The 24690-nt window shown below is 40.1% G+C and overlaps 1 protein-coding gene across 1 annotated transcript in view; it reads right to left on the bottom strand.

The window, feature by feature from the left end:
• Positions 1 to 24690, bottom strand: part of dysf (dysferlin, limb girdle muscular dystrophy 2B (autosomal recessive)) — a 107315-nt gene that overhangs the window by 49035 nt on the left and 33590 nt on the right. Inside the window, 12 exon segments of the mRNA XM_036561419.1 lie at positions 1819 to 1980; positions 2140 to 2241; positions 4992 to 5033; positions 5123 to 5158; positions 5821 to 5850; positions 6841 to 6981; positions 7091 to 7272; positions 16387 to 16464; positions 16547 to 16634; positions 21021 to 21194; positions 22837 to 22979; positions 23173 to 23278. Of these exon segments, the coding sequence (XP_036417312.1) occupies positions 1819 to 1980; positions 2140 to 2241; positions 4992 to 5033; positions 5123 to 5158; positions 5821 to 5850; positions 6841 to 6981; positions 7091 to 7272; positions 16387 to 16464; positions 16547 to 16634; positions 21021 to 21194; positions 22837 to 22979; positions 23173 to 23278 (1284 nt within the window).

The following is a 24690-nucleotide window of genomic DNA, read 5'->3' as shown; positions in this document are numbered from 1 at the left end:
TAATTCATCAGACTTCTCTAGCAAGTGTTACAACTAACCCTCTTGTAACACTTCACTTCCGGTCGTTCCTGGTGGAACCGCACATGAACGGCAGGTTCCAGAAACAAAGTTCATTTGTAGCAGAGATGTATATGTTGCTTGTATAAAAACAAGATTATTCCAATTTAAATATTTACACTGACGAATAATATGCACCTACAAATATCCACCTTTCCCCTGCCAAGTCAGTGTAGTGTACCTTTAAAACAGCTTTGAGGTACACAATGGGCCTTAAGGACCCTGTTGTTCCTTCAAGGGTACATATTGTTTGTACCCTGGTGAACAAAAGTGTACCTGTACAGCACCCTTTTTCCTGACAGTGTAGCATTTAGCTTGATTACACAACATGTGTACACTATAGTTTGTTTATTTGTTTATGCAGCCGTATAATATGCTTTTAACAAAAGCTCTGTTTGTCATGAAGTATTTGCTTGAATTCTACACATTACTACTATAAATAGTCTACACCTAGCATTAGGGGTGCGGGAAAAAATCGATTCTTAGGTGCATCGCGATGTGGAAGTGAACGATTCTGAATCGATTCACAAATGTCAAAAATCGATTTCCTAAATATTTAATTTATGAAAACTTGAAAGTGCGGAAGTGCAGCGCCCGGACACTCTGCAGCGGCACATAACAAAAACACATATGGATGAGTGAGAAATCCGACCGGCACCCTCTGCATTAAAAGCCAGGTCAGATCAGGAGTCACAACACAAATGTTAAGAAGAGCCATTTTGTTCTTTCAAGAAAAATCAGACCACCTTGGGAGCCACAACATTTATGTCCAGTATGTCTCAGTATGTGCGAATGTCTTAGTATAAGGTTAAACAATATAAACGAAAACGCAGACTTACTTCGCTCTGCTTTAAGCTTTAGCTGCTTTCCTCCCATCTCTGCCAGAAAACTTTTCTTCAGAAGTAGATCAGTTTCTTGTAAAATGTCTTTCAATGTTCAACTGTTTTCCGAGGCTGAAGTTGCTTCTCATTCTCCAGCTTCTTGTTTGGATTTTCCCATTCCACCTTAAAATCTGACTGAGGCTCCGAATGTAAACGCGGCACCATTTATGGTGGAACAGGGAAATTCGAAAGAGAATCTTAATCTTCGCAATGTTGTAGTGTTTGACAGTCTCTCATTGCAGACTTAACTTGCCAGGAATCAACTGCACTGCTTATAAACGCGAATAACGCATTCTCAGTCGTTGCGAAACAGGGCTTTCGCGCAATGCTGCACACGTCCCGTCTCGAAGATATTTTACTGACACAGCGGGCCCTCCCTCTCGTCTCTACAACGAGAACAAAACCGAAGTTATAAAATCACTAACGAAAACGGGTAGGAAAGCTGTAACGTGCTGCGTAGACATCCATTGCCACTGGATCTTATGTCACCCTAACAGTGCATTTTATCGCAGATGAGTGGCAGCAGCGTCTCATGTGCTCCAAACAACAGCAGTTAATGAGAGCCTTCTAGTTCACTTGCCACATCACTTCCATTTGATTTCTTAATAAAAGATATTGGAAGTAAATTCATTATGGATCATTACAAATATTTTTAAAAAATTTGCTTTAAAAGTACCAAGTCCTCAGACAGTGAGAAAATAGAAATCCTGTATAGAAAAAAGATGCATCGAGATGCATCAATAATCATTTTATAATCGCATCGCAGCCCTCTGAATCGTAATGGAATCGAATCGTGAGGTGCCTAGAGATTCCCACCCCTACCTAGCATTAAGGTCCCCCTCAGCTTCCAAATCACTCCTACACTCTTGCTACAACGTACCACATCAATGAAGAGTATGTTGACGTCAAAGTTGGGGTTCTTCTTGGTGTTGCGGATGACGCAGGATTGCACCATGCAGCCGCCGCACTCCACCTGCAGGCTGGGGGAGGTCACACTGGCCAGCTGGAAACTCTTCAGATTACGCACTCCCCACGCCAGGATCTGTCACATCAAAAGGCAAAGACAGTACTGTAGTACCAAGCCTAGCATCTGTAGTAGATTTGCAATTCTAGTCAATATTATGGTTTATTCTGTTCTAAACATTTGTACCAATGTTATTAACTTCATTATCATCATTATTAGCCTTTATGTAGGGCTAACCTCAATAGCAGTGCGCTGTAGGACAGGTTTAATGCCCTGTGGCACCATAAAGATGTTTGGCTCTCTCTGGGGTGGAGGGTAGGGCAAGTCAGAGTCTTCTGGCTACCAATCAGAAAACAAAACATAATCTAATGAAGAACAGGCCATTTCGTTCATCAAAAATCATGCTCATCATACATGAGATGGATAAAACAATGAAATAATGCACTTCTGCACCTCACTTTTTCATATCTTACTAACACATTACTAGAACATATCTGCAGATGTGTGATCCATTTACACTGCCTTAAACAGCAAGATGAAGCCACATTTGGAAATGGTTGTGGAAAAAAATTCACTTTTCAGTTCCAAATAACAAGAAAAATCAGTCAAGCAGTGTTATTTCAAATATCCGTTGTGGTTGGCAAGGATGCCACAAACTGAAACAATGATTATTAGCAGAATTGCATCGTTCCCTTTGGTGAACAGGCACCACTGTTAAACACAATGGCACATTGTGTGGAAGCACATTTTGCGATATGCCTCAGACCTTTAACAGTACACTATGTAATGTCTGACTTTCATTAAACTGAGTCACAGATTTAAAGGAGTGTCTTTAAAACAAACATAGAGTTAAGAAACATTCCCCAATTCCTTTATTAAAACAGACATTTCCCCACACTATTACACAAGGCCTACATAAACTTAGCATATGCATTGTGCACGTTTTAGTTACAAACATGATGTAAGCGGGTAAGTTGTATGAGACGATTAATCAAAGCTCGAGTCGCTATAAAACAGTGGGAATGCATCTCATCATCAGCAATATCTTGGAATTGGTTATAATTGCCCATAACACAGTGGCTTATTTCAAAGCAAAGCCAAAGAGCAAGTAAAGCGGAAAGTGGAAGCCCCATGACTGATTGCAATATAGTGACCCAAGAACACTGCTTTCTTTAACACATGCCATAAATACCAAATAAAAGTATTTGTCATGAGTGTATGAGTGTACGCTGCATGTCCTCATCCCTAAGGAGGACCAGTTGTTCCATAGCTTAATGGCAGCTTGTTTTCTTTCCACCATTTATCCTCTGAGAACGACTTTTTAGGACAATTCAAGTTTACGTGTCTGTAAGGTGATCCTAATGGTGATCCTAAAGGTGATCCTAAAGGGGAAAGCTGGGTGGAAAACTACATCAACTAGCTTCAAAACATCAGAGAGCACTAAAACTCTAGGGGACTCACCCACTCAAGACCAAATTTAGCCTTCATCATATTTCAGTGCTTACTGACAGGCCTAGTCTACAGCCTACTGTAAACCACTAACATTGTTAACTGCTTTAAAGAAAAGACCCATTTCTGAGCTGACTGTCAACTCCCAGCTGAGCGTCACACCCTTGTTGTGGGAGTGCGTCATCACTGCGGCTTAAAAAGGAATTCCACCAAAATTTTACAGTTTTGTAAGCGTGACAATACAAATAAACATATCCCATGAATATAATAGTGCTGAAATATGAACATTTTGGCAATTTCCTTGCAGAATCCAGGCCTTGACTGTAAAATAATAAAACAATCAAAAAGCACAGCATATTTATGTCACTGTAATACCATCTACATACACGTTGTAGGTGGCAAGATACACAGTTAGCTTAGCTTCCTTCCAAATTCTTGACTTGCAAGATCAGATTGGTTTCAGTGCAGAACATCAACTTTATCTTCAGCGGCTCACCACTTTAAAGAATGATGCTTACAATACAAACAACAACAACAGTGAGTAAACGTCTGTGGTAGATGTTGACATTTTAGGCAGAAAATCACAAACTCCTACAGATTCTCAAGATCAATTTCCCCTTTTCCCTAGACAAAAACTGGGCAGTGTTTCTGCCTGATGTAGGGTTGAGGTGCAGCAGTACATGCAACAACAGTATTGCTAACCACAGTAAATACACAAAAAGTATGCGGACATCGTGACACCTGACCATCATACTGATATATGCCCATTCCAGAATCATAGGCATTACGATGGAGCTGGTGACACTTCACTCTTCTGGGAAGGCTTTCTGGAAGATTATGGAATGTGTCTGTGAGAATTTGTGCACATTAAGCCTCAAGAGCATTTGTGAGGCCAGGTACTGATATTAGACGAGAAGGCCTGGTGTACAACTGATGTTCTAATTCAATGAATAGTGGCATGCTTTACACCACTCCAGTCGATCCCTGGCATTGCACATAGTGATCTTAGGCTTGAGTGCAGATGCTCAGCCAAAGAAACCCATTTTATGAAGCTCCTGGTGCACAGTTCTTGTACTAAAATTGCTTCCAGAGCCAGTTTAGAAGTCTGTAGAGAGTGATCCAACAGAGGATAGGCAAATTTTTCCATGCTATACACTTCAGGACCTGGAAGCCTTGTGAGTTTGCAAGGTCTACCACTTTGTGGCTGAGTAGTTGTTGCTTCTAGACATTTCCACTTCACAATAATAGCACCTACAGTTGACGGGGACAAATCTAGCAGTACAGAAGTTTTGTAAACTGGTTTGTGGCAAAGGTGGCATCCTGTGGAAGTGCAAATGAAATAAAACAGGATTGGAAGCAATGACATCCTTCAGACCAGTTTATTCAGTTCCAAAGTTAAAATGTACTGTCACCAGACCAAAAACTCAAGACATCTGGTACTGAGACTACTATGTGTGTAATTATTTGGAGTTAATGCCTTGTAGTAAATGATGTGTGTTAGTTTGTAAACTGTATTGTGTTTTAAGCCTGTAATAATAAGCTTTGTTCAGCATTCAGTTTTCCAGCATGGCTGTGTGATGTTTGTGTGTGTGTGTGTGTGTGTGTGTGTGTGTGTGTGTTTGCGCATGTGTGAGTCATACCCATTGTTCCAAACTCTCAGAGATGATCCCTGGAAACACAAGCTTGAAGAGAGAAAATGATAAAACAATGAATATGAAGCATCAAGCCAGCAATCACATATATTATTTAATTTGCATCATTAATTACTTACCTCATCCATGATGTGGGAATGTGAGAGAATTTCTCCCTAGAAATGAAAAAAAAGAAAAGTGTATATTAAACAGTATTGAATACAGTGTGTGCACAATATTTTGCATATATTACATACAACAAAACTATTAATACAAAAGTGCTGTTTATATGTTTGTGTGTGTGTGTGTGTGTGTGTGTGTGCACGCGCACTGGTGTGGGTGGGCTGGCCCTTGCTCTAAGCATGCACTCTGATTTAATTTCCCTCTGATTATGCTGCTGTAACTGGTGCCAGGTGGGCAGTCTGGACTGGGTGGAGCTTCTGGCACTCTAACAGCACACTGGCATCTCCAATCAGCCTGCCGGCAGCCTGCACTACGCACACACACTGCGGGGAGACAGTTCCAGTCTCAGACAGGCTCTTAAACTCGTCCAGCACTGATACAGGGCCAGTTACTCTGATCCAGGATTGATGCAGGGCCAGTCAGACTGATCCAGGTACAGTGATGTTTTTACCACTTACAGCAGCTCTATCCAATTTCTCTGTCATGCTTGACTTGGAGAACAGTGAGGGCCTGTGTTCAACAGCAGAGAAGAAAAGAATTGTGTGTGTGCGTGTGTGTGTGAGTGAGAGAGAGAGAGAGAGAGAGAGAGAGAGAGTGCGAGAGAGTGAGTGAGAGTGTGTGAGAGAGTGTAGCAATGAGTAGAAACATCACTAACCTCTTGACCAGGGATGTGATGAAGCGCAGGCTGCAAGTTTGTATAGACAGTGAAAGACAGTGATAGATATTGATGGATAGACAGACACATGGGTATTCAGACAGTTAGGCAGGCAGACAGACATGTGTAGACAAGACAGAAAGACAGACAGAGAGATAGATGAACAGACAGCACACAGACAAATTGACAGGCAAACAGACAGACAGGCAGATGCATAGAGAGATAAACAGATGGACAGGCAGATAGACAAACAGGCAGAAAGACAGACAGATAGAAGGATGGATTAAAAAAAAAAAAGAGAGAAAAAAAAGAGAAGAGAGACCACAAAGTTAATAAGTCTCAACTGAAGGCGGTGACTTCATGGGATGTTATTAAATTAGCCTGTAGCTGCTGGGAATGCAGCCTGTTCACATGTGAACAAGCACTCATCAAAAAGCACACAGTGATCTCCTGAGACCCAGACGCCCTCAATACAGACACACGGACACACACAGTTTACACACACACACACACACACACATACACCATTCCCTAACAAAGTGAATTCAGACAAACAGCCTACAAAACCCAGAGTTAAATAAATCATTATCCAAAACATACATTATTAATATGTAGTCCTGCACCATCTACTTATGAACGATAAATTGGGCAGTATCCGCAAGGCTGAAGGATGCCCCTCAATCTAAATCCTGCCCTGGGTCAGCTGTGGACCACATAACTGGAAATACCTTTTTGAACAGAGAGGCTTGAGTACCCAGCTGGGTCACACATGTCTAGCGTCTTACAAGTCCATTCCAGTAAATCTAGTAAGAATACGTAATGGGCATTTGATCTGGAATGACTTTCAGTTATCAGCACTTCTAATTACACCTTCAAATCTGTTTTTCTGAAAGTAAATTACATTCAAAAATACATTAAGTCAAATGTAAGCAGGTTATCATTCCAACGCTTTTCATGTGTTTAAACACTGCATTATTTGTCCCTGATGATGATGATAGTGATGCTGATGATAGCTCTCACCTTTTCTCTGCGGATCAGCTCAAAGGCAGCGAGGAGTTCTCCAGCTGCTTTGCCACTTTTCAGGATGGGGTACCAGGCCAGGCGAGGAGAGGAGACCATGGAGGGCTGACATATACTGCGCCCCATAAACTCATCTGCTCCCTACAGTGTGAAAGTTCAAAGGTTTAATAATTTCAGACTGAAAATGGAACCCAAATGCCCACATACATAAACACACAAATACACGTGTACACACACAATGTAAACTTACATAAGTATCCTGATCATACAACTCCACCACAATGTTTGGGGGATTCTTCTCAGTCACTTTGGGATCTCCAAATATCTCCACCTCATAGAAGATTATGGTCTGGTCCCAGGTGGGATTGAGGGTGTTCCTTATTGTCACCGTCTTTTGGCTCTGGTGCAGGAAAGACACAATGGCGTAGGGATCTACAAAGAAAGGTCAATGGAAGAAATAATGCATATATAATGGCATATAATGAAATATGGCTCTCCATATGCAGGTCATGTTTTCGACTATCCTCACTGTGTCCATGATTCACTACATAGCTTTCATATCACAGTGTCTTAAAGAAGCTGGGGATTCACTTTTCTGGGTTATCTTTTGCTTGGTCATTAGCTTTCACTCAATGTATATATATAATTAGAATGAGACATCAAAATTGTTTTTACAAAAAAGTGAGGTACTGCATGTACTTAATTCAAATGTGTACATCATTTCCACATGAATAAAATATATTACATCAACTCATGTCTTTTAGCTTACTGTTGTAGGCAATAACTATGTTGATGTAATACATTTTTTTTCCTGTGGAAATGCTCTTCACATTTCAATCAAATAAACTCAATGCATCACTGTTTCAGTATAATATCCCACTAATGTCTCCAACAATTGTGCTACTATTTCCATCTTATATATGATGCTTTAATAAGGGTGACGAATTGAGGAATATAGAGCCAACTGCAGCAGTGAAAAGAACCAGAGATACCCTAGAGTTATGGAGCATGAAAACTGACAAATTTGAACTTTGGTCATTCTATATAACGCCTGTGCACGCAAGCGCATGTAGGTACGTGTGCACATGTGCATATGCGTCAGTGTGTGCACATGCATGTATGCATGTATTTGTTCTCGTTCCCCCTTGGGAGAACCAGAGAGTTTAACTTATATATTCTGAAGGGAGCAGAAATGAAATAGAATGACATCAACTGCTAAGGAATGTTTAAAATTGGAGGGATTTTTTTTTACTTTTGAGGGAGTCTCAAAAGTTTATTATTCCAGTCCACGTAAAACAGCCTCAATGGGATAGTTTCACTAGGGAGGGGAAGACGGACCTGCTTTTTCCCAGCTCTGATTAACACACACACACAAACACACACACACACACACAGAGTCTTATGCCCCTTCCCACAAAATGCACTGGGTCAAATAAACAGAGGGATAAATAAGCCAAGTGGAGTGTGCGCCGTTACCCAGGAGCCAATGGGAAATAAATACAGGCAGGGGCTAATCGGGTTGCCCCAAGTAAATAAACACACTGCCCAGGGGGATTGTGGGACTGGACAATGCTGCGGCGACGGCCGCCCACGTGTAAAACTTAAACACGCAAGACTCTGGAGAGTGCTGCTGTCCACTCAGACGACAGAGAGAAGAAAACAGAGGCGCCGCTAATGCGTCTTGTATGCCATCTGTCAACAGAGTAGTGTTTGGTTGTCCAAGCACAGTGTACAATTCTTATACTCTATACTGCCTGGGAAAAAAGTAGCCAATGCAGCCCCCAAATAAACAAATTAGTATTAAAGCATGTAGCATGAGTCGCACATTTTCAACATTCAAGATCATCAATTTCTTCTGCATTAGACTTATAAAAACTGGGTCACAGAAGTGCTTAGTTTCATGGCCATGTTCAGTGAGTGAAACCCATCAGTCTACTCTCAGTGATGGTCAGAAGTTTCGAGACTCTTTACCTAAATATGCATTTTATAACTCTAATTTAAGGTGACATTACCATTCTTATAGCCCAATAAAATCCAAGTTTCCCATTGCTCTGCTTTGCTAAAAAGCTAGCATGCTCCAAGTTATGAGAATAAATAAGCATATGCTGTCCATAGTAGTATGAAACTTAGTTGGTCTGCACCTGGTATGAAGATCAATATAGCTGAGTTTAGCATGTGCTCTGAAATAAAATGCTTTAGATAGCACAGAAGCTATGCAGAATCTGAAACATGGTCACTTCTCCATCCATGAATTGACCAATTTAACTAAAACAGTGGTTTTCTTTGCTCTTCTGCGCCACTCATCACTGACATGCTCAAACAATGCTAAGTCTTGCCAGATTGGGTTGGATCTCCCAGCTTAGTACTTTATGCTACTTAATTTAAATAATTGTGTTATTTTCTAATTTTTCTCATTTTCTCATAAAAAGCACAAATAAAAAACAAGATAAGTAAATAGAATGTATTCTGTCACACGGAAAAAGAAAACAAATATAATAATAATAATAATAATAATAATTTTTAGCCAATTATTAAAATGAAAAACGAGAGCTGTCCTTTTTATAGAATATTGAAGATAATATTTGATACTGGATAGATGCAGCCATACCACACTGGATCACTTCTGTACTCCTCAACACAAATTATTAGTCGCATACAATCTTTACTGCTAAAGTCTGGTAAAATCTGGTACTACAGTCTGATAAATTTGAGCCACATCAAAGCCAGTAAAACATTTGATATATGCATATATAATATGGCTGCACACATTGTATTTTATTATATTGTATTTTGCTCTACTCCACTTTGTGCCTAACAATGCCCATTAACCATGGCAAAATCACTGTAATGTATAGTCTCTCTTTACTGCTTACTTATTGCTCTAATTTATGACTTACATGGTGTTTCTAATATCCTCTTGTGGAATCTTTATTGATTATACAGTGCGTGAGCTCATCTCGGTTGGGTTGTACATCCTCATGTCATTACTGATACTGCACCTGACATTCAAGAGGAGATATCACCAGCTGAGCAACTCTATCATCAAGTTGTTAAGCTCCAATTATTGATTCCGATTCTTTCATCTATCTTGACTTTGAATTGTTAAGTGTTGTCAGTATAACTATATGAAACATGCTAATAGCTGAATTTCCAGTGCTATGTTGCCACGGACACAGTCTCTGGCCAGTTGCTGTAATCCTTCACCAGTGGCTGAGCTGTGGATGGGGTTTGAATTCTGGCTCCCTAAGAAATGTTGTGCTCTATCCATCATCTTCCTTTATCCAGCTCCCTCTCAGCTGCTCAGGACAAGTGATTCCAGTCTGCCCCTGATTTATGCCTTTTCCCCACAATCCTGAAAAAGAGCTACAGCAGCTTCTACAAATCGGGAACGTGACCCCAAAACTGTTCAGAGATTTGTAATCAGAGCGCAGAACCTGCTGATTTATATTGGGCTCATATTTTTGAAAGGATCTGCCATGTTTTTTCATCTGGGTCTGTGGGCTTGAAATTAAGCCTCAAACGCAGGACCCGCCGTCGAAGTCTGTTTCCATTATTTCGTCAAAAATGAAAAAAAAAACCCAACATACTCCTCCATACACACAAGTCATTTTCACCCGGTTTTCTATTCGCTTTAGCCACTGTGGTTTTTCCAGGCAAAGGATATTTATGCTGGACATCTGTAATGGGTCGTAACCACTGGCCATGTGTAGAAATGTCAGTGCTTTAATTAGGCTGGATACTCAGTGCCATATGGGCCTCTGGGTGATGAATTTCTGCTTCCCAAGTACTTTAACCCTTAGAAGTACAAGATGCTTTTGTCATTTTGCTATAATATTCAAATGTAATTACATAATTATATGACTAGTTAGTGATGTATGCACAGAATGGCTTTTTACCTTGAATTCAAATTTTGCTGTGAGAGGTTTGAGTCTGCGCTGCTTTTATCTGTTTATGTTAAGGAAGGCCAAAAATATACCAAAAAAATATAAATTATGCTTCCACAAAACCAGACTGCAAATACAACAACTTTACATCAAAAAGAAATCATAATAAAGTATCTCATCTTCTACTTACAAGTATTTCTCCACTTACTACAAGTGAGACGTCATTTATATAAAAAATGATAACATTTTTTGTTGTGGTCAGCTTCCAAAGTGACTGCAACTTCTGAGCGTTAAGATTCAGTCATGTCAGTTCATTTAATCCAAACCTGATGTAGTTTTGCTATTATTTATGGCATCTTTTGAGTTACTGGAAGACTCCATTGTATGCATATTATCTGATAATAATATTCAAAAGGGTCAGAACTTCATTCAGGCTACAGTGTAGTAAATTGTTAAGCCTTGAAAAGCCTGCTGCAAACTGTAAAAACTTTTTACTTTTTCTGCTTTTGAACATGATCATGCAAGACTTGACTGCAATTTTACTAAAACTGAATTACTGTGAGTCCACTATGCCTTGCAGATCTTTCACGTGCAGCAATAATCCATAGGCCAGCCGTCCAAGTATTCATTATTGGCAAATCACAAGAAATATTACTTTTCTTAGTGCCTTGAGCAACCTCTCTTCTCTTAGTAGCCACAAAAACAAAATATGAAAGTGTTCTTAGAAGCTAAAAAGTCATCATTCAGCACACAGACTAAATGATTACAGTGAAACAGTAGCCCTTACGCTTAGCCACAGCATCTGGAGACTCATTCGTGCACAGCCGACTAGAACTTTCCACCTGATAAGCACAGTTAGAGTGTTTATATCAACGCCTGTATCTAGCGAGCTAACCACACTGCAAGTGCCAAATCCCCTTTCACCAAGGCAGAAATATATGTCATAGTATGCGGGTAATCCTGGTGTCTGCAAACACATACTGGCACACAAGAGAAGACTCACTTTAGCTGCACTTGTTTGGGTTTTTGTTTCCACGGCTACAAGGTACGACAGGCCAAACCGCAATGCTACTCCAATGAAACGTTTGCATAGCAACCCTGTCACTAGCTATCTTCATTAAACCATAATCACATGACTTCTGAACAGATGCTTGTACGTATCTAATGAACAGAAATGTTTACCTTTCCTTAAAACTTCAAGAGTTATTACTGATGTTTTGCTATACTGCTGAATTATACAACTGCACAATTTATTACACAAGGAAATACATCAATATTTGATTTATATTCTGTAATGATGCTGTTAAAGTAATGTCGTAATTTTACGATACAATTTACAATGTTTTTCACATTATGGTACGTTCAATGAATTCTGGGAGCTGATGTTCATTTTTAACACTTTACTGTATTATTTACAGTAAGTTCCAGTAAAATGGTCTATCCCAAAAATCTCTACAAATGGAAAACTGTTTTAAATGCAACAGCTGAACTGACATTCACAGCAATTATTACAATTTGTTGAAATTGGGAGTATATGACACTGTAACATAGTTTTACACATTCTGCATTCTTAGGCTGTAGACACATGTCTAGAATTACTGTATGCTGGTTAATGCTGGTCTGATGCTGGTTTAGCGGGTTGCCCAGCATGGTCATGCTGGTTGACCAGCATACCAGCATCTGCTGGTCTATGCTAGTTTTTTCAGGCAAGGAAGTCAAATCTCTTGTGAACACAAATGTGGTATTACCTAATGTCTAGAAACATGTCTGCATATTCGGCAGAATTTTCCAATTCTTTTCAAATTTTTCGCCAACTCTTTCAATTACAGAGTGAGAAATAATTCACATCAAATAACACCAGCTTCTAAGGGTGAAATGTCATTTCCATTGTATGAGACTATTAATCAGATCCACCTCAGACTGAAACAAAATGACAAGCCTCACTGTTATCTAATTCAAATGCAGACTTTTTTAAATTCACCTAGACACTAAATATAAGTATGCATGTGAAACATTCGACCCACAACCACGATGTCTTGTCTTGTGCCCACAGCTGCAAATCTACTGCATTTCCCCACTCCACTGGGCTAAGGTCAACCAAAACTGCTTAATTTCATTCTTCGCTAAGCACCGTATTTTACCCTCTCTGATGTAAACTCAGCTATGGTTATGTGACCATTAAGTCTCAAAAGACTTCACTTTCATGATTTTGTGATTTATAAAACCTTTCTGGTACACTGAGCAAAGCTGACCTTTTTTACACAGCGGATTCATAAAAATGTTATTCTGCCTCTATTATGCACCACTCTCAATGTGCATCATATTAGGTCTACCCATGGACCCCAATCTACTATGCCCACATGAGCATGTATGGTGAGGAAATACGGACCTTAGCGTGCATTAGCTTGGCAAAATGGCATCAGAACCTAGCATGAGGTTCTTCATGTGGTATGGTACAGTGGTAGACATCTAAAGTCAGATTTTGCTGATGTCTGTAAGTCTAGAGCAAGCCTTGGAGTCATGCTAATGTGCCTAACATTAAGAAAGTAGCATTAGGCCACCCTGGAGACCACAGAAATAACTGATTAAATAAGGGTTAAAAGGTCAGGGCCAGGGTGTGGCACAGCTTACACATGTGGTGTTTGACAAAGACAGCTGCTTACAATGAATGGTAGACCTACACAAGAACAGCTTAGTAGCGAAAGACAGGGAAAAGCACATCTGCTTCAAAACTAAAACTAACTGCTTCCAACTATTGTGGATTAATAGGTTTGAGAATTCTAAATTTTATTATAAAATACAAAAAAGTTTGTCAGAGCCATGTTTAAAGCCACCGTAAAGCACTTGATAAGCATAATCATGACCACACACATTAACTGGAATCTGCATTAAATTCCCAGGGAACACAAAATATGAATATTAAAAATGTTGGTACGATTCTAAAGTTTAGTGTTTAGTGAAGTTTGAATGAAAAATACAGAAGTATAACATAACACTGCTTAAAAACTGCTGATCAGATCAATATGAGAGCTGTCTGACCGTGGTCCTGACATTTTAATGAGCTTGCATGATTGACAGCCCTCAATCTAATACTCTCCGTCTTCTATGCCACTGAAGCTGGGCTGTCGCAAAACTTTAGATTACATGGGTTTCTAACGCAGCTACTAAACAAATGGGAAAGGAGATGGAAAAATAAGCAATACAGCTGCTTCATTTTCACTGCGATGATGCAGCTGATTAAGGTAGTTCTTTGTTGCTATCGAGTAAGCACTGAGATGCTTTAGTGCTACAAATGTTATTTGTCATATGCATCCCCGACCACACTGTCACATTTATATCCTGTTCACACCTGTACTTACTTATTCCAGCCTTTATATGGCAGCATCTTAGAGTGGTTAACGTTCTTATTCACTTTAGGCTGCATGTGCTTCCGGGAATAAGCGGCAGAATGAACTGATAACAGGCAGATGGTTAAGAACTAGCCTGACAGGCCAGTGATGCTTACTAAGTGTATTATGTTAGCTTTCATTTGGTCATTAGCACAAAGTTTCTTTAACTCAAAAAGAGACAGGCTGTGAAAAAGCAACTTTGTTTAAGATGTGTGGGTGGGTCAAGCCACATCAGCTGTGTGACTGGTGAGGGTAATACTAACGCAAGCTAGTTTATATCAAAAGGGGAGAATTTTGGCAAAATTCACTATATGGCTAAAATGATGAACAGGTGACCATCACAGCTATATGAGCTTGTTTGACATTCCAGTCCAAAACAATGGTTATTAATATAGAGATTGTCCCCACACCTTTGTGGCTACAACAGCCTCCACTCTTCTGGATAGCTTCCCACAAGATTTTGGAGTGTGTCCATTTAGTCAAAAGAGCATTTGTGAGGTCAGGCACTGATGTTGGATGAGAAGGCCTGACTCATAATCAACATGTCAGTTCATCCCAAAAGTGTTCAGTAGGGCTGAGGTCAGGGCTCTGTGCAGGCCACTGGAGTTTCTCCACACCAAACTCATCAAACCGTGTGTGTATGAACCTTGTTTTGTACACAGGAGCACAGTCACTCTGGAACAGGAAAGGGCTTTCCCCAAATTGTTGCCACAAAGTTAGAAGCATCTGAGACTAAACCCTGAAAAACAACCCCAGGTCATTATCCCTTATTGTTTATTGTAGTTATTAGGGGTGGGAATCCCTAGGCACCTCACGATTCGATTCCATTACGATTCAGAGGGCTGCGATGCGATTATAAACCGATTATTGATGCATCTTGATGCATCTTTTTTTTTTTCTATACATCATTTCTATTTTCTCACTGTCTGAGAACTTGGTAGTTTTAAAGCAAAGTATTTGTAATGATCCATAATGAATTTACTTCCAATATCTTTTATTAATAAATCAAATGGAAGTGATGTGGAAAGTGAACTGGAAGGCTCTCATTCACTGCCTTTGGAGCACACGAGACGCTGCTGCCACTCATCTGCGATAAAATGCGCAGTTACAGTGAAATAAGATCCAGTGGCAATGGATGTCCACACAGCACATTATAGCTGTCCTGCCCGTTTTTAGTGACTTTATAACTTTGGTTTTGGTCTCGTTGTAGAGACGGGGGGATCGCTGTGTCAGTAAAATATCTTTGAGACGTGCTGTGTGCAACATTGCACGAAAGCCCTGTTTCGCAACAACTGAGAATTGGCGTGCAGACTGCAGGTCACATAGCAACGATGCGTTATTCGCATTTATAAGCAGCGCAGTTGGTTTCCTGGTACGTTAAATCTGCAACGAGAGACTGTCAAACAGTAAAAAGTCGCAAAGATGAAGTCGCTTCTCTTTCGAATTCTCCCGTTCTACCATAAATGGTGCCGCATTTACATTCGGCGCCTCAGTCAGAATTTAAGGTGGAACGGGTAAATTCAAACAAGAAGCTGGAGAATGCGAAGCAACTTCAGCCTTGTAAGACAGCCAAATGTTAAGAGACATTTTACAAGAAACTGCTCTAGTTTTGAGGAAAAGGTTTCTGGCGGAGATGGGAGGTAAGCGGCTATAGCTAAAGCTTAAAGCAGTGTAGAGCAGGTCCACATTTTCGTTTATATTGTTTAGCCTAAACTAGCACATACTGAGATATCAGCACATACTGAGACATACTGGACATTAAATGTTGCTCCCAAGGTGGTTTGATTTTTATTGAAAGGACAAAATGGCTCTTCTTAACATTTGTGTTGTGACTCCTGATCTAACCTGGCTTTTAATGCAGAGGGAGCCGGTCGGATTTCTCACTCATCCAGTAGTGTATTTGTTGTGTGCCGTCACAGACTGTCCGGGCGCTGCACTTACCCACTTTCAAGTTCCGCCTTTTGCGTTCCATCAACATTACGTTATAAATTAAATATTTAGAAAATCGATTTTTGACATTTGTGAATCGATTCAGAATCGTTCACGTCCGCATCGCGATGCATCTAAGAATCGATTTTTTCCCGCACCTCTAGTAGTTATCATTAATAATTAATTATTTATTAAACATTAGCATATTTTATCACATTTCAGCTTTGCATCATGCACACCCAAGCAACATAGCAATGTCACTGTAACACGTGGTCTCTAATGGCTAATTGCTTTATTTATGCCTAATTAACACGATTACATCATTTAACAGGCTTCTGACCCACCTGAGAAACTGTCTTTATCCATGGCTAGGAGGTCTCTGGCCTGATACAGATAGCAGCGCAAATGGTATCGTGTACCACCTGAAACACAAGCAAATTCAACAGTAACTTCTTTACACAGACCACATGCTGTCCTTGAATGCTCATAGAAAAACTGACTTACTATCAAAGAAGCAGGAGATAGTGGGCCGGTTGACACCAAAGGTTGTTGTAACCGACTTGTCATCATTTTTGTCATCGATTACACTGCCCTGTTGATCGACAGACAAAAAAAACATCTCACTGAAACACAGAGCCAATTAAGCAGTTACTGTGTTCCCTGAATGTAAACAAGAGCTGCATATCTTGGCTGTTGAGCAAGACAAAGAGTTATGATGCTGGATCAAATATCTAAAAATTCCAACCAAGAGTGAAAATGGAGAATGTGTTAATGATCTGAGTACCACGGGCAACTCTGCAGCACCACAAACCTCTGGCACTGAACAACTGTGCATCACCAACTTACGATGCTGGAGTTTCACTTGATGCGTCCAAAAATTCCTGAACATAAAAAAGCAAAACATCATATTGCCCTTCTTATTCAAAGGAAAAGTGCTGAGTCATCTGTGTCTCTACAGACTTGCATGTCCCATTGCCTTGTTTGGGGAAAATATGTGAGTAACATCAATATCTATTCCACACATGCATTGTTGGCACAAATTTATTATCTCATAAACTCAATTTATTGCATGAAAACTTAGATGCTCAGCGACTCAGCAACAACCGTTTGCCGGTGGAAAAAGTCAAACCACCTTGCATGTGGTCAGCAGGCAATTCTAAACAGTTTGAAGTAATCTTCACTTTTTAAGGCATAAGTTTGTGTTAATGTCTCAAAAGCATGTTGTTGTGGAGGCTTCTGTTAACAATAGCAGTGGTTAAAGCAACTAAACAGAGGGATGAGAGTTGTAATGTGCTGAAAGCTGAAAAATATTTACCATCAAAATTACACTATTTGACCATACATACATGAGAATACACGCCACAAAACGTGCCATGATGCGGCCGCAATATGCACACGTAGTTTGTGTTATTGTTTTCCAGTTCATGTTTTTGCTGAAGTAGAACTGCACCTTTGCGGGATGTTTGGCAGACAAAGATATATTAATATCACAGTCTCTTCATATTGAATTTAGATTTTCTCTTTGTCTCCAGACTGTTGATGGCTCCACTATTTCACCGTGGCCCTGTGCCTCACACGCACATGGTTATTAGGTGGTTCTATACACTTTGAAGTCCTCTGTGCAGCCTTAGTAAATTAAATGTTAAGTTCAGATGCATATTTTGGTCACATCAAGGCACACTTTGCAGCTGAACCCGCTCTCTGGCCCTCTGTGTCATCTTGATAGCAGTGTATAGTACTGTGCTAAAGTTGGAGACCATGCTTTCTTTTATTTAATTTCCAGTCAGAATGGCAGTTAAGGGCAAGTTATGCCTTTTTTCAGCATCAGGAAAGAAATGCAGGAAACATTTAACACCAAATCACAATAAACCCTCTTTGCCTTTATTACAGCTTCCATTCTTTTCGAAGAAACCGGCAGGGGTATTTTTTCACATCTCCAAAGTTCAGTCTTAGAAGTTGGTTGCAATTACTGCTTCTCAAGATTCAAGTTAATCCAACTGCAAAATTAGATCTATTGATGAATAAATAATGTATTAACATCTCAGATTTCTAGTTTGAGTGTTCTAATACAAAGTTCTTTTTTTTTGTCTATTTTCTTTTCCTCAGTAAGGGCTTCTTGACAGCTACACAACCCTATAGACTCACAGTATTAAGTTGTCTTCTCACTGTGGAAGGATGGACTGGACTTTTTTTCTGTGCCGTGTATCTGATGGAGACAGAATGATCTCTTTTAGCCATTTTAGGTGCAAATGAGAAAGACATTTGCAAGGCAGCTAATGTAAGTTTTGGTAGCTGCTAGTGTGAATGTTAGCGTCTGTTTGAAGGGGAACATTTCAGTGACACCTTTGGGAACAGCGCTTGTTGGGAGGACACAGCTGTAACTTGTTGGTTTTAAGACTAGAAGGACAAAAGAGTTAAAGTGACAGAAAAGGTGTACAAAAGTAAAGAGTGGACCATTTAAATACTGATAGATTTGATATTTTACTTGATGCTGGAGGACTTTGTGTAATTTTCTGTTAAATATATATTTCCTGCTTTATTTTCTGATACTGAAAATGCCTTTGGGGATTAATAAAGTGGTCAGAAAGACCACTATCAGTACTAGAAAGTTGCTGCAAGCAGAGCAGTTTGTGAGATTTAAGCCTCAAGTATATGAAGCGCCAAAAAGCCCAGAGGGTTTTGTGTTAACAGATCCAATACCTCAGAAAGAGCATGTGCAGACTTTTGCCTTACAACAGTGGTGGCACTGTTGTGAGGTACAGGGAAGGATGACTAAATTGGGTGAAAGGCAAACACATAATAAAGGAAACAAATTAGTACCACAGCAAGGAACCAGCTCACCCAGCTCTAAACCACTGCTTAACCACTAGCCTGTGCCCTACATCAGCTGGTGCCAACCCAGCAGGGTGTGCTTGTGGGCTAAAGAGAATACAGGCTTCAGGAGCCAGCAGCTTACTGAAGCTTAAGTGCCCTGCCAAGTTAATCATAATCAAGAAAATCTATCCTAAAATCATACAAAAACCCGACAGAGTAAGACCTCAAAACCCCTAATGGGTGGAGGGATTGGCTAGATATGTAAAAATATCAGCGATGGCTTTTAATCAGCTGTTACAAATGAATATCACTATTGCAAGTGTTGATATCAATACAGTTTTAGATCAGCACTCTGCTGAGTAGTAGTCATTAGAGCATTCTGCAGGGGTTTCTCCACGCACTAACTCAAAGGCAGCCAGGGGATCCCCTATTCCAGAGCTGATAGCACTAACAGGGACTTTCACTCAACAGACCAGACCCTATCCAGAACCTCCTCAAACCCTGTTCCAGCCAAGCCCACATCACAGCCCAAGCCTAAGCAGCCTGAAATGGATCTGAGACAATGGACCCAGTAGACCAGAGACCAAAGCGTGAGTGAACGCACTGTACTTTTACTGTGTGCACACATTTTCAGTCACATACACAGATCTGTCTTTATTTCTGTGGTAATTGGTTTCCCAAGGTGCCCTTATTTCACCAGGCTGATTCCGCTCTGGTTGCCCAGTCACATTCAGCGCCTCAGGTCTATCCAAGCTCAAGGCCCTTCACGCCCATTTTCACCTTCTCCCTCTCCAAACTGGGCCTCACCCTTAACTCTCCTGCTTTCCATGGTTCTAAGTAAGGGCATCCACCATTGCTGCCGTCTTTCATGTCCCAAAACATTGATCCTTTTCTCACATGTACGCAGATCATTTGTCTTTTCTGCTTCACTTGCAGAAGCAACACTTTTGGTTCTCTTAAGAATGAATGTTTGACAAAAGATCAGAAGTACTAAATGTTCCACTTACCCTAGATGTAGTCAGCCAGGACATGTTTGGCATTCAAATTTGGTTTCTTTAGTTTAATGCTGGAGCTACAAGGCTAGCGCTGCTAACAAACAGTAGAAGTCAACAGTCACCCAGACTTGTGGTTGATGTGGTTTAGTACACAGTATGACTTACTGTGAGCTATAAAAATGAACAAAACTTCACTGTGTAGCTGAACACTGCAGGCAGACCCTTTAAATGATGGTGCTGTCATGCATGCATATGGATGCCACAGAGTATGTTAAACCACACTGACAAGTCAGTAAGACCTTCATGAAGCGCTGGATGCGGTCTGAGAGAAGTTTTAGGGATGCATTTATAGAAAATATTTGTGTGACTATTGACTTCCAGTGTTTAGTAGCAACATTAGCCTTGTAGCTCTAGCACTAAACTAAAGAAGCAAAATTAGGACACCAAATATGTCTTGGCTGAATGAATACATCTGCAATGCAAAAAAATGGCACAACAAAATTTTAGACTGTTGTAATATATTATATTACATAACAATCTAAATTGTTATAATATTATTTAACTTATTTCTAGACAATTTTACTTGTTTATGTGATTTAAGTAAATCTAATTATTGCACTATATTAGCAGACAAATAAGCAAAATTATCTGCAAATATAGTGAGATAATCTGACTTACTAAAATCACTTAAATAAAAACAATTCACACACAATCTTATATTAAGCTTACAACAATTTCAAAAGGAGAAATATTAGATATATCAATTAGATTTAAGATAATTTCACCTGGCAATATACCATTTGTTTGCAGTGTGGGATAAGTGGTAAAGTTGATTTTCTCTTTCAGCCATTGCTTTAAAAGAACTTTGTAACTGAGATGTGCAAGTCTCAAGTTAAAAGAACCTCCACGTAATATATAACAATTCTGAGCAAATAAAGTTTTTCCTAGAACCATACGCCTGAGCCAAGAACTATTTTGGAACCTTTATTTTTTAAGAGTGTATTGCTTGACCTCTGCCAAATAGTACCCTGCCAGTGAGACAGTATCCATTCTCACTGTCTCCCCATTAAAGTCGACGTTCTTCCTTTTCAGTCTTCTAATTACAGTTTGCCAGACTTGCTTCATTCCACTTCCAGCCTTGTAAATTTCATACTGTTAACCCTCATTACCAGCGAGCACTCCAGGGCAAAGATGGCCGCTGGTCCAGTCTTCTCCAGAGGCTCCATGCGGCGGCGCCAGCGGCGGCGGCGGAACGAGTCCGTCTTCCTCTGCTTAAGGTGGAACTTCCAGCCAAACAGAGAGGCGTACTCCCAGCCCTCACGCTCCGACTCATCTGGACGCTGCTGTTGGAGAACACACACACACACACACACACAGTGAGGAGCATTAAACTAACAGCACTGTGGTTAAAGAAATTCTTCAAAACTGTGTTCTTATAGCACCACCATGAGGAGAGGTTAAGAAATGTAAAGAATAAAGAGTACATTCTCTTTCTTTCTCTTTCTTTCTTTCCCTCTCTCTTTTTCTCTAGGCAAGGCAGCTTTATTTATATAGCACATTTTCATACATAAAGTAGTTCAAATAATGTTACAGACAATTATAGTTAAAATAAATTAGATAAACAAGTGAAAATAAATTAAAAACATGAATGAAGAAAATGAAGTTTAAATAATTAACATTTCAAAAAGGAACAGAATTAGTAATGAATCGCTATATATATATACACACGTCTTTCTTTTTCTCTTTCCTTTCCTCCTCTCCCCTCTCCCTCTTTCTCATCTTTCTATCCTCTCTCTCTGTACCTCCCTTCTTCTTTCTCTCTCTGCATTTCATTCCATCCTTCTTCCTCTCTCCATCCTTTCCCCTCTCCCTCTTCCTAGCTCTCTCCTCACTCTCTATTTTGTCTCTTTCTCTCTTACTCCATCTTTCTCACTCTGCCTCTCTATCTATCCTGTCTCTCTCTCACTCTCTGTACCTCCCTCTTTCTTTCTTTTTCCGTACCTCTCCTTACTCTCTCTCTACCTTGCTTTCCCCTCTCTTTTTCTCTTTCTCTCTCTTACTCTCTCTCTTTCTATCCCCTCTCTCTCTAACTTTCTGCACCTCCCTACTTCTTTCTCTCTTTGTACCTCTCCATCTCTCTCCATCCTTCCCCTCTCTCACTCTCTCTTCATTGCTCTCTCCTGTCCCTGTTTGTCTTTTTTCTCTCTTTCTTTCTCACTCCCTCTCTCTATCTCTCTCTTCCTTGCTCTCTCCTCTCCGTTTCTCTTTTTCTCTCTTTCTCTCACACTCCCTCTCCCTATGTCTCTCTTCCTCTCTCTCTCTGACTAAGCCTGAAGTGTTCTACAGTGTACCATTTTTATCCCTCAGCGCCGCTGCCTCATCTATCATCGAAAACAGTGAGTTAATCTCAACAATACATCATTATTAATACAAGTGTGCTTTAGCCATTACGTCTATGGGTTTTTAAGCACACACACACACACACACACACACACACAGACCTTCAAAAACGGAATCGTTCTCTTTCTCCCTCACATGCACAACACACACACAGATGATGAACATTAGGCATATTTGCGGTGGGACCCTAAATGTGGATGAGCTGTGGATTTCTTGCCAAGGCAGAATAAGGCTCATGGATTAGAGACATGGGATTGATTTCAGATTAGTGTCAGATGGTGTGATTGATTAAGTGTCCTCTCAGCCTCCATCTACCCCCCACCAGAACCCTGCTTTCCATCTGCCAGATACTCTGCAGAGCTCCTCTTGCTGTCCCACCACACTGACATTTCCTAGAATCCCCTTCAACTCAGACAGCAGCAAGGAGCAAACAGACAGGAAAGAGTGGCGTGGGCGTTTTTTGAACTATTTTTTTTTTTTATCTGTTTCCCAATACAAGAGTCAGGCAAATGCTGAAATTTATTGCATTGATGGAAACCATATGACCTGGATTTGGCCAATAAGAGAGCAGCAGCAGTGTGGTACCTTTCTGAGTGCTTCCATTTTCTTCAGGTCTCTGCGGCGCAGGCGGATCCAGCGGCGTCTGCGGTTGGTGTGGTACATTTTCTCAGCTGGTACCCAGGACTTAGGTCGACGGTCAGGAGGAATGGTTATGCCATACTCCCACCCTGAGGATTGTGGGAAAAAGATTAAAGAAAGCCTTTTTGCTTGTGGATTGGGCGACCATACCGTCCCACCATCCACAAAGCAATAGTAATGTGTACCAAGATACAATGTACACATCATCAGTACTGGAAAATCCTAGAGACAACAGCATTCGTACTAGTTAGCACAGCACAGCTCCTGAAAAGATGTCCATACCTTGATCATCCACCGCCCGTTTTAGATCTTCACTCCATTCAGGGTCTTCCCACACCCAGCCTGGAGGGCACTCGATATCATCTTTGGGCACAGCTTTCTCTCCGTTCTGCTCCCCAGTGGACAAATAGAGAACAGCAAGACTATTTCTACTGATGTCTTATATACTTTAAGGCAAAACGGTTTCTATTATTTCAGTTTTGAAAATCACGCATTAACACCCAGCCAATAATGAATATGAGCATATACAAACAAATCATGTTCTATATAATATATAAATAACTCCTTTTCAATCTAAGAGCCTGGAGAAAATTGTTGCTCAAAAGCTGTGCTTTTTTTTTTTAAGTGGGTATAACATGCATGAATTATTTAAGTCTGGCTTTCAAAAACATCATAACAGAGAGTCAGTGCTGGCTAGGGTGGTTAATGATTTACTGGTTGCCTCAGATTGCAGAGAAGTCTCCCTGCTGGTACTGCTGGATTTGAGTGCAGCCTTTAGTACTGTAAGCCATGATATCTTAATGGACAGGCTTGAAAACACAGTTGAGTTGAACAGACAAGTTTCTGCCTGGTTTAGATCTTATAGGACTTATCAGACTGCTAACAATTTGTCAGTGTAAATGAGAAATTTTCTGAACAAATAATATTAATTGTGTGATATGGTGTCCCACAAGGTTTGTTTTAAGGCCCTTACTGGTCTCCCTTTACTTACAGGCCCCAGGACTCGTAAATATAATGTTGCCCTTCACTTTTATGCTTACATGTGCCAGTTCAGCCGGATTCGGTCACACAGTTACATATAATGGAAGACTGTCTTCAAGACATAAAAGCCTGGATGAACAGAAACTTTTTTCCTGCTAAAGTCTGATAAAACAAAAGCATTGCTGTTGGGTCCTAAGTATGCTCAAGACAAGTTTGCAGATTTTATCCTTGACCTTAATAGATTTTCCAGTGCCCCAAATGCTATAAAGACCTTGTTGTAACACTGGATGTTAGTTTATTGTCTCCCATGTCATAGTCCCATATCAGTAATATTTCTAAGACTGCATTTTATTACTTGAGAACTCTGTCAAAAATAAGACATATGCATCCCCTACAAGAGGCTGAGAAATAAGTTTATGCTCTCATAACTACTAGATTAGACTACTGTAATGTCTTACTGACCATTTGCCATGTTGACTTGCTAATAGGCTCCAACTAGTTCAGAGTGCAGCAACTCATGTGCTTACCAAGAAAATAAAGTTTGAGCGAATAATTCCAGTCTTATTCGATTACAAGACCTTGCTTATGACATTTAAAGCTCTTAATGGCCTAGCTCTGGCATATCTTACTTTTGAAACATTACAGCCCATCCTGACCACTTCAGGTAGGCTTACAGCAAATCCCTAGGATCACTTACAGCTCAGGTGGTGGAAGATCACTTTTGTACATAGTTGCTAAACTACGGAATCATATTTCAAAGAATATAAGGAATGAAAAATCAATCATTTTTAAATCTAAATTAGAAAGTTTGTTTTAAAA

This window comes from Colossoma macropomum, unplaced genomic scaffold (genome assembly GCF_904425465.1).
Source record: "Colossoma macropomum unplaced genomic scaffold, Colossoma_macropomum, whole genome shotgun sequence".
NCBI classification, from domain to species: domain Eukaryota; kingdom Metazoa; phylum Chordata; class Actinopteri; order Characiformes; family Serrasalmidae; genus Colossoma; species Colossoma macropomum.
The sequence above is the reverse complement of the archived record's forward strand: the minus strand, read 5'-3'. Positions and strand labels throughout refer to the sequence as shown.